Source organism: Heliangelus exortis, chromosome 5 (assembly GCF_036169615.1).
Source record: "Heliangelus exortis chromosome 5, bHelExo1.hap1, whole genome shotgun sequence".
NCBI lineage: Eukaryota > Metazoa > Chordata > Aves > Apodiformes > Trochilidae > Heliangelus > Heliangelus exortis.
The window spans coordinates 2,159,803-2,170,988 of NC_092426.1; the positions used below are offsets into that span (position 1 = coordinate 2,159,803).

The 11,186-nt window shown below is 50.0% G+C and overlaps 1 protein-coding gene across 1 annotated transcript; it reads right to left on the bottom strand.

Moving 5' to 3' along the window:
• Positions 1-3,248: 3,248 nt before the first annotated feature.
• VCPKMT (valosin containing protein lysine methyltransferase) lies at positions 3,249-8,475 on the bottom strand. The gene is made up of 6 exons (XM_071745104.1): positions 8,235-8,475; positions 7,945-8,055; positions 7,131-7,203; positions 6,164-6,283; positions 4,573-4,677; positions 3,249-3,701 (listed from the first exon to the last, which is right to left on the bottom strand). Exons 1-6 carry the CDS (start codon positions 8,444-8,446, stop codon positions 3,687-3,689), a joined length of 636 nt encoding a protein of 211 aa, XP_071601205.1. The 5' UTR covers positions 8,447-8,475; the 3' UTR covers positions 3,249-3,686.
• Between the last annotated feature and the right edge of the window lie 2,711 nt (positions 8,476-11,186).

Sequence of the window (11,186 nt, forward strand, 5' to 3'; positions counted from 1 at the left end):
ATCCCATCCCAACAAGAGCCATCTCCAGCCCAGCTGCTTCCCCATGGTGTCCCCACCTCCCTCCCACACACTGCCATCTTCTCCCTTGCCCTGCCTTTACTGTTTTTTTTTTAATTATTATTATTTTTTTTTTTAAAGAAAAACAAGAAGCGAAGCAGACCCAGAAGTGCAAGAGGAATAAAACCATAATGGAGCTGAAGCCCTTTAGGGCCACCCACTCCAAGTCACCCTGACAAGCCCACAGCTGCCCCCACATCCCACACAGAAGCCCGTGAGGGCAGAAATAATCAGCACACACTAATTACAGGCACCACGATGGAGATGCTGCTCGGGGGTCACATAGCTCCAGGCACATGGGGCTCACAAACCTGGGGTGTCCATCCCAAGGGACAGCAGGCTCCAGAGATGGCTCTAAGGGTGCCAGAACTGTGGCCACCATCAGCACCTTTCATCCCATGGGACAGCAGGATGCATCCTCCAGAGATGGCTCCCAAAGTTGCCAGAATTGTGGCCACCATCAGCACCTTCCATCCCATGGGATGGTGGCTGGGAGGAGAAGAAGATCCTCGGATGAGGCCATGGGGCTGGGACACCAGCAAGGGCCAAAGTCACCCTGCCAAGGTCCTGGGTGCTTCTCCAAGGTTGGGAGCACCCAAACACTTTTACTCACTGCAGCTGCCCACCAGTGTAGGATCAGGCACTCACTTTGCAAAAAACCTCACAGTTTGCTCAGCACCAGGAAAAACTGATGAAGCCCTCCCCTCCTGCCCCTGGGACTGTGCCAGCACCACACACCAGGGCTGAGAAGCCACCTCAGCACCACTCAGCATCCATCACCATCCCTGTCACAGTGCCACCCAGCCCTTTTGCAGCCAATAAAAGAAATTATTACAGTTTTGGGTTGGGTTTTAGTTTCTCCAGGCAGACCTGTGCCACCCTGGGATGCTGTACCCCTTCAGGGACCTACAAGGCAGGAGGTGAGCACAGCTGGGGATGGGAGCTCCCCGTGTCCCCTGTCACTGAGGTGGTGACAACCTCACCATCAGTGGCAGCTCCTGACCAGCACCAGGGCATCTCCCAGCCACCAGCTCGGGGACATCTGCTCCCTCTCTGTGACTCAGAGACAGAGTTTGCTGGCCAAGGACTCACCAGGGTCTGTGGGGGCTGATCCACAGCATCATAACAAGCCTTCTCCAACACAACCTCTGAATGCCACGGGGCAAGAAGTTTCCATTTCTAAGAGGCAAATCCATTTGTCCAGGATTCTGTGGCACAGAAAATGATGATAGAGCTGCAGAGGACACAGCTTCCCAAGCAAAGCCACCAGCCCCCTGGGAGCAGTGGGTGGAGGGGTGGTGGTCCCAGCAGGACTGAGGGATGCAGGGGAATGGCTCCTGGATGAACACATCCACCCCGGGCTCTTTCTAACAGAGACAAAAATAGAACCACAGAGCATCCAGGGTGGTTCTGGTACTGATGTCTTCACTGCTGTGACAAAGGATGGGAGGAAGCTGAATCAGGGGAGGTTTAGGTGAGGTATCAGGAAAAGGTTTTTCACCCAGAGGAGAGCTGAGCACTGGAACAAGCTCCCCAGGGAAGTGGTCACAGCCCCAAACCTGCCTGAGTTCCAGAAGGGTTTGGATGCTGCTCTCAGGCACATGGGGTGATCCTGGGGGTGCCCTACACAGGGACAGGAGTTGGGCTCCAGGATCCTGAGGGGTCCCTTCCAACTCAGCATTTTCTGCATTCTATGAGCTGAGGTTAAGCAGGCCCCTCAGCTGTGTCGTGACTTATATTGCAACAAGAAGCCATCAGAAGAGACTGTTTTGTTTTACATCCCCCTGGTGCAGATGGGGAGGTGGTGGCAGGGGGTGACAGGACCCACTCCCTCCCTCACAATCCCCCCTGCCCAACAACATTCACAGCTTGAGCACTATGAGCACAAAGTTGAGGCCACAGAGGCACATGGGGAGGAAAAAAGCACAACTTCCTCCCTTTTTCCTTCTGCGAGATCCAAGCCCTTAAATAAAAGGAAGTGCTGCAATTGTAGGCACCTATAGATAAAATATTATGCTATGATTTATGGAATAACTATTCCATCAGCACCAAACCCCTGGGGAACACTGCTCCTCCCCTCCTCCCCAGAGAGCTGCAAGCAGAAAACAGCAGAGTCCTTACAAGGCACCTTTGGACAACTCTTCTGGAAGATGAGTTTCCATCAGGGAAGGTGTAGACACACCAGTGAAGATCTTCCTGTAGGCCACCAGCTAATTAATTAAGGAGCTCCTTTCATAACAGGAGAACAAATAACACAAGCAGTCACAGCCCATTACATTCACTCCTTGTCGCTGCTGCACCCTGCAAGCCAGGGCAGCATTTTATGGAGTGTGAAGTTTGCCAGGAACACTCTTCCTGGAGATAGAGGGAACCTGAGGTCAGGCCAAATCCCCCAAAACACCCAGGATCCTGCAAACACGGATTCCTCCAAACCCAACAGCTGAGGTTCTGAGAGAACTCAGCAGATTGAGCTTCAATATTCAGGTTTCTAAGGAGGGACCATTTACTCAGGGACCATTTTGTGCACCAGGGTGAGGAGCAGCTCCATCCCAGCAGATCCCAGCTCCCAAGGGTGCACTCGGAGCTGCAGGATGACACAGGCTGCTCCTGTGACAGCATTTCCTTTGGAATGAAATCTCAAAGCCACCGCTGTGCAACAAGCAGCAGTGTGAGGAACACCCAACAGCTACAAGGAACTTGCTCACCAGAAGCAGTCGAAGGTGTCAAACGTTGGAGCTGAGGAACCCAACACCAGAAAACCATAGGTGGAACCTAAGGAATTATTTCAGACCTGTGCAGCACCTCCAAGCAGCTCACCCTGCTCCTGAACAAGACTTCCAAGACCTTTTCCACTGGTGCCCAGTGACAAGACAAGAGGTAAGGGGCAAAAACTGGAACAGAGGAAGTTCCAGCTGAAGCTGAGGAGAAACTTCTCTGCTGGGAGGCTGAGGGAGCCCTGGCCCAGGCTGCCCAGAGAGGTTGTGGAGTCTCCTTCTCTGGAGCCTTTCCAACCCCCCCGGATGTGTTCTGTGTGTCCTGCCCTGGGGGATCCTGCTGGGGCAGGGCTGGCACTGGAGCAGCTCCACAGCTCCCTCCCAAGCCCTGACACTCTGGGATTCTGTGACCTCTGCAGAGCAGGAGTAACACAGAAACCACTGGCTGAACCCCACCACCACCACCCAAGACACATCTCAAGTGCAAAAGTTTTATTGGCTGTCTCTGGGGGGCAGGGGGGGTGATTGAGCTCACTTGCAGTTTTCTCCTCCCAGAGCTCCAGTGAGTTCTCAGAAATGCTCCATCAGCATTTGGGAAGCTTCCTGCTGCTCCAACCACCAGAGGTGACCAGAAGGTGCACCCAGCACTGCTCTGGAGGAAGTTCTGGTTCCCTTTTCTGCCTGCAGACACCACCAGCTCCCATCTGTCCCCTTGGGAGGTGCTATCAGGGGATGTGCTCCAACAAACCCACTTCTGCTGCTGCCTCATGCCAAGGCCACCACCAAAGAGCTGTTTTCTGTCGATGAGTCACAAGCCACACTGGAGACAGTCCCTCTGTGCTGTTATTCTATACCCTCTCCCTCTTCTCCAGAGCTCCACCAGCTGCCAGAGGACAGATACTGTGGTCAGAGATCTCACGATGGAAAATTCTGTGAAGAGAATTAAAAAAAAAACAAAAACAAACCAAAACACAACAAAGTCAGGATTTTTAAGTGGCCTGGTTTTGTTTAAGCACTGGACCCACTTGTTGTGTCAGCACAATGTGAGACTTTTTTTCACTGTCTGCTCCATAAGTTAACCAAAACCTCACCTAACTAATGCAGGGCAGGTGCTAAGCACCACTTCCAGAGACTGGTTCTGGGGAGCAGGTTCTACAGAGGACCTGTTGCTAAAAAGCAGCAGCGGGGGTATTATTTTTATTCCTTTGGTGCCTCCAAACTCCAGTTTAAAATCTCCCTTCACTCCAGAGGGAGAAGTAGAAAAGAAAACCAGACTGAAGCTCAAGGATGGTCCTGCTGAAGACACAGCCTGGTATGGGTTTTCAGGACAAAGCAGCTGCTTTGTACCAGAAGGGTTCTGCTCTGCAGTTTCACAGGTCCCTCAGGTGCCTGCTTTCACACCCAGCAGGGTGGGGGGCAAGAGGAAGGGGCCAATCTCTGCTCAGTGGTGCCCAGGAGTAGGACAAGGAATAATGGGGTGAAGGGAGAACAGAGGAAGTTCCAGCTGAAGCTGAGGAGAAACTTCTCTGCTGGGAGGCTGAGGGAGCCCTGGCCCAGGCTGCCCAGAGAGGTTGTGGAGTCTCCTTCTCTGGAGCCTTTCCAACCCCCCCTGGATGTGTTCTGTGTGTCCTGCCCTGGGGGATCCTGCTGGGGCAGGGCTGGCACTGGAGCAGCTCCAGAGGTCCCTTCCAACCCCTGATGTTCTGTGATTCCATGGTTCATGGTGTTTCACACAGCTTCACCTCTGGGATGCTCACACACAGCCAAGCACACAGCAGCTCTGTGAATGCCCAGAACTCACCCTCTGCTTCCTGTGGATATTCAGGATCTGGATGTCTTCACTGCGATACTCCTCGTCGTGCTTATCCAGGGGAATTTTTTCCAGCTCAAAGTCCACTTGAAGCAGCTGATTATCACAGAACACACAAAGCAAACCCAATGAGACCGACTCTGCCCTTTTGAACCAAGTGCGTGGAGTTAAAAAGGTCCCAAAATACTGGGCAAGAAGCTTTAGGAGTCTGGAACCACCACACTCAGACCATTCCACCAAATATCCCTACAAACATCCAAGGCATTTGCACCCCGTGCACCACGTTTCCCCTCGTTTTCATTATTCCTTTGCCAATTCAAAGCTACAGACACCTGGCAACATTTAAGAAACATCTAAAAGCTTGTGATAAAAACATTTTGCTTCCTCCAAAGCGTGAAGCCACACCACAGCTTTCTCAGCCTTCTCAACTGGAGGGGAAGTGGAAAAAAAAACCCCAACAGGTTAAAAAAACCCAGAATCAGCTCTGCACTTGCTCAGCAGGGTGACTTGACTGAGCCCTTGCAAGCTAAGGAAGGAAATAAATTACAAGAAAGCCCAATTCATCCAGAAACACCTACACCTATTGTGTTTATTGCAGATGAGGCACCTCATCAGAGCTGAGCTGAACTGGAGCAGCCCTCCTCAGTCAGGCCCCCACATGACTTCAAGGCAAGGCTAATAGTTAAAGAGGTTCTTTTATTAACATGTAGGAATCACTCTGGAATTCTTGCCCTTCCCCTTTTTTGTAGTGTTATTATTACTATGTACAAACTACTGTGAAGTATTATTATTACTCCTGCACAGGGGCTGCTTTTCAGCACATTTCACAGGTGCAGAGCTACATCCTGCACTGACCCTTGTCCCCACAAGCTTAGGAAGGACTCAGCTGCTATTTTCCACACCTGCAGGGAAGATCCAGCTGGGCTGTTCCACTGTATCACCCATTAACACCCTGTCACTAGAGGGGTGACATTTTTGCAAGAGCAGCTACCTCACTGAGCAAAGAGCCTTGAGTTCCTGAGCTCCTCTGAAAACTTGACCTGTGTTTTCCCTTTGCTCTGGATGGAACGTGCTAAAAGAAAACAAATTTTCACCAGACTAGTTTTTAATCCTCCTAATAATCTCTGGAAACACCAAAGCACTGCAGAAAGAAAGCTCATTCACCCCTTCCTATAAAAGCAATAGTTTTGATTTGGCAGATACTGCTTTGCATATGGTGGCCCTTTTTGCCAGTCTGGAAGATATCACAAGCCACAGGGGCTTTAAACAGCCTGTGCATGTCTGGCTGCATTGATATAGTTAAAATTAATCAGTTAAAAAGAGCAGTTAGTTTGACCTTCTGAGGGAAGGGAAGCTCAGTAAGTATCCACAGTCTCTACTGCTAAGGTGGGCAGCATCTTGAAGAGTCACCACCTGAATTTTCTGCCCCATCTAAAGACAAATGTTGTCTTCCTGCTACAAACTCTACTTTGTGCACTCAACCTGAATAAGAATGTGCAGCAGTCACTCATGTTCAGCTGATCCAATAAAAGGACTTCCTCTACCCAAGGTGTTTGCCCAAAAGCACACAATAAACACTTACCTCAAAGTATTTTCTCTCAATTTCAGGATTCTTCCCCACAGTCCTCTGTTCATAACAGCACAAGATGCAAGTATTGGGGCCAGTAAGATCCTTCAGTGTCTTCAGCAATGGTTCTAATGACTGCCCAAAAGAGGTTAAATATTTCCCACTTAGATTTCAACCTCATTTTACTAATATGATACCTTCTAACTAGAGAAAAATCTTCCCCCCAAGAGAAAAGTTTCCAGTTTTGCTTTTCAGGGAGTTATTTTTAGTACTTAATCTAGGACAAAAAGAACATGGGGGCAAGCTGGGAAGCAAGAGGAGAAAGTGAGACTGCACAGGACAAGAGTTTCACAGACTGACCAAGGAAACTGAACTTGCACCCAAGCCAAAAAGACCCCACACTGCTGAGTAGGCATCTCCCTGAAGCACACAAGAATGACTATTTCTTGACATGTGTCTAAAGTGACTTTTCTCAACCACTTCTGGAGCTCAGCTAAGATGCAGATCACTGTATGGGAGCAGGGCCAACATGCAGAGACCTAATGCAAGGGCACTGGGACACAGGGTTCTTCAGGTCATTTCCCTTTCTTTCCAACTTCTGTTAGCATGAGGAGAACCCAAACACTGCAGATGTGGCACTATTAAATGTCATTTACCAACACACTGAACAGTTCACAACTAACAGTCACCAATGTTTTGCTTCACACTTCATTCCCAATGTAAAAAAATAAATAGGGAGGAAAAGCATGTGAAGGTACAAATACTAAATTCAGGGTTTTTTTTAAACCTAAAAAGTCTCTGGTTGAATCTCAAATGGCCTTGAAACAGTTAAAAAGGCCTTTTCCAACCTTGTTGTACTTATTCCTCTAAACAGTGGGGACCAAGATGCAAGCACAGTATTTATTTTAGCACTTCTCACACTGAACACCCCCACCCTTCCCAAGGAAGCTTTCTATAGGAGTTTTTCAAAATCCTCATTTACCTCCTCGTAGTAAATGCAATCAGCCATCAGTATGTAATCAGGGGGAGGCTGAAATTCTGTTACATCTTCACCCCTAAAAAGAAGAAGAAAAAAAAAGTGAAAACAAATATTCGGTCATAATACAACACCCAAAATCATAAAATTAGGAAGGGACCTCAAGGATCCAACCTTTCTAGGTAGGAACACAGATTAGGTAAGACAGCCCTGCACCTCTCAAGCTCAGTATTTAAAGTGTCCACTGATGGGGAGCCCACCACTTCCCTGGGGAGATTATTCCAATGTCTGATTGTTCTCACAGTGAAAAATTTTCTTCTAATGTGCAACTATCTCCCTAGGAGTAACTTGTACCCACTACCTCTCATCTGTTCTATGGACTCCTTGTTAAAAGGGAGTCTCCATCTTCCTTGTAGCCTCTCTTTAACTACAGGGAAATGCTGATTTAGTGTCCCCCTCAAGCCTTCATTCTCCAGGCTGAACACACTCATTTCACTCAGCCTTTCCTCGTATGGCTTCCTGGCCCTTTTGATCATCACCTCTGGACACTTCCCAGCATCTTCTTTGTACAGCAGGGACCAAAAGTGAGCACAGTATTCCAGGGGTGGCCTGACAAGTGCTGAGTAGTGGGACAATGCCTTCTTTATCTCTACTGCTGACACCTTTCTAGGCTGATGGTCACAGTGCCAGAGGACTGAGCATGAACTTAAGCCCTGCCCTCACACTGCCTCTGACCACAGGGTTTCCAAATCTGGCACTTTTTAACAGAGCGCAGAAGCCCCTTTAGAGCTGAACAGAAACATTAAAGGCTCATACAAACCATTTCAGTACCTTGGCTCGGACTGACCCTGTCACCAGGTGTTTGTTGTTCTCGATATTCACCCTCAGCAGCTCCTGCAGCTCCTCCAGGTCGGTGACCGTCACGTTGGCCCTGGGACACACAGCGGGTTACGGCCCGACCCACCAGCCCCACGCCAGAAAACACGCGCTTGGGGACAATTTACACGATTTTACACTAGTAATACATTAAACAGGGATTTAGAGGTGCAGACATAGGCAGCCAGAGCCTCCCCCTCCCCGGCCGCCCGCAGCCCCCCGGGCTCCGCTCACCCCAGCGTGGCCGCCATGATACCCACGGCACCGGTGCCAGCGCCCAGCTCCAGGACGTCTCGGCGGGCGAGGGGACAAGCGCCGGTTTCCAGAAATTTAGCAAGCACCAAAGCCGCGTCCCACACCACGCAGCCCACCCCGCCGGATCCCCGCTGCTCCAGCCGCAGAGCCGGCCCGCCCCGCCGCTCCAGCTCCCGCACGAACCCCGCCATAGCGGCGGCACTGAGGCGGCGCGGACACTCCCTCCTCCTCCTCCTCCTCCTCCTCCTCCTCCTCTTCCTCCTTCTCCTACTCCTCCCAACTGCCTCTCCTGACACCACTGAAGGGAAATGGAGGCTGTGGGTGTCTTCCGCCGCCTCAGCGGTGTCTGTGGGGAGCTGGGTGCTGCCCGGGGCTGGGGTCGCCGTATCTTCACCTGCTGCTCCGAGGGAGCGCAGAGTCCTCCGGGAAGGCTGCTCCATGGAAACCGCTCCCAAACTCCGCCGGATCGGCACCCCCGGGAGTGACCCGGGATGCACAGGGCAGGGATGGGGTCCCCATCATCCCTGGAGGGGTTTCAAGCCCCGGAGATGTGGTGCTGAGGGACATGGGGCAGGGGTGGCCTTGGCACTGCTGGGGAGGGAAGGGTTGGATTTGCTCGTCTTTAAAGGTCCTTAAGAACCAGCGTGAAGGCTGCGGTTCAGCCCCAGCACTGGGGTGGTTGAGGTTCTTGGCAAAACCACAGCACGTCCTGGGGGCAGTGGGCACCACCCCGCCTGAGGATGGCCAAGAAGCTTCAAGAAATCTTTTACACCCAATCCACAGCTGAACCCCAACACCAGCAAAGCCAAAAGCATCATCTGGAGCCCCGAAGACAAGAAGGATGTGGAGGTGTTGGAGTGAGTCCAGAGGAGGCCCTGGAGCTGCTGGGAGGGCTGGAGCAGCTCTGCTCTGGAGCCAGGCTGAGAGAGTTGGGGGTGTTGAGGCTGGAGAAGAGAAGCTGCAATGGGGAGACCTTAGAGCACCTTCCAGTGCCTGAAGGGGCTCCAGGAAAGCTGGGGAGGGACTGGGGACAAGGGCAGGGAGGGATGGGATCAGGGGGAAGGGTTTCAACAGAAAAAAGGAAGGTATAGATGAGATGTGAGGAAGAAATAGTTTGGTGTGAGGGTGCTGAGCCCCTGTGCCAGGTTTCCCAGAGAAGCTGTGGCTGCCCCATCCCTGGCAGTGTCTCAGCCCAGGTTGGATGGGGCTTGGAGCAACCTGGGCTGGTGGGAGGTGTCCCTGACCATGGGTCCATCCCAACCCAAGCCAGTCTGGGATTCTGGTTGTAGGAAAGCATATTCTGGGCAGAAAAATCTTCCTTGACAGAAAATCATCCCTTTCCTTGTTTTCCACACAGTAGGTAAAGCCACCTGGTTCAGTGGCTGTGCTGTTGGAGGGCAGAACACAAGCAGCCTTCTCTCTCCTGGGTCCTGTGACACTCTGCATGCTCACACACAGTCACACTTCCTCAGAGGTGAGAAGCCTCCATTCCGAGGCCACGTGCAGTAAGTCTGACCTTCCCCATGTAGCCCATCAGACTGAGACAACACTAATCACCAGCCAGAGGAAAGACAGCTGTGAAAAAGATTTTCCATGGGTAAACTGGCTGGAAGTTAACACACAGTGATTCAAAATCTATTTTACAAGTTTTTCAGTGCTGCCTGTATGAAATCATGGGTGTTGTAGACCCTTACCAATATTTAAACTTACTGAAAGGTTTTTAAAAAGCAGCAGAATATGAGCTGACTTTTTAAGAGCAAAGGCTTTTGATTTTATTTCCCTTGGAGATGTGGAAGGAAAGTTGTTACTGCTTTCTTTCCTAGTATTTCTTGCTAATGCTCACTCCCTTCCCCAGGGAGGAGTTCCAGCATTTACTAGGGATTCCGAACAGTAAATTCAGACGTGTTGTGTACTTTTGAAAATCTGAGTAAATCTGGAAAAAAAAGAAACACAAGAGGTTGGATTTTCTCCCCCCACTCTGTTGTTTTATCTGCTACAGCCAAGTTGTAGCAGCCAAGTAAGTTACTCCAGCTCCAGAGCAGGGTGTAATGCTAAAACTGAAAATAGGACTGTAGAAAACAGCTAGGAAGATGTTTCTTTTGCTGTTAGCTGCCTTCACATTCCATCTGTTTATCTGCTGAGGGAACTGCCTTTTCCCACACAAACCAACTTCAAACCCAGCAATTTCACATTTTTCCCCCACTCTTTATTTTTTTTTCTTTTTTTTCCTTCCCTTTTTATCTGTCCCGCTAACCATAAATTAAGTGAAATGTTAATTTATTGCTATTTTGGCATTCCCTTGAACTGCACTGGTGGGAATCTGACTGTCTTTGACCACTTCCATGGCCACACACTTACTTTGGGAACATGTTACTGTACCCACTGGGCTTCATGCTGCTGGCATCCCTGCTGCTGCTGCCCTGCCTTGCAAAACTGCTTTGTTTTTTTTATTTTCCATCTCCTGTTATGTGTAGAGCACAGTTTAATTGTGAGTTAAGTTATCCATAACCAAGGCTCCTTTTCTCAGCCACTGATTTATATCCTCGAGGTTAACTCTAGAACTGGCCCTTCAAGAATCATGTTTCATGCATCAGAATTCCACCTAGAAACATTGTTTAGCTGCAGATCTCATGTTTTCACCTTGTTTTGTTGGGAAATTAAATTTAAGAGGTTCCTGCTCTTCTCTCCCCTCATCCTCCTGGAGCTTTACTGTCCCAGGGCTGCTATTGATCAGTTGTGGGTGGTGATGCTCTAAGCCCAGCACACATATTTCTTTTTCTCAGGTTTAAAGCATGGAATTTACCACTGCTGCCCCAAATCACCCTTTCACAATCAGGTTTAAAGTGAAAAGAAGGAACTGTTCCACACAGCCCCCCAGGTAATTTTTATAGACTGTCAGCATAAATTGTAAGGAACCTAAAAAAGGCTGTT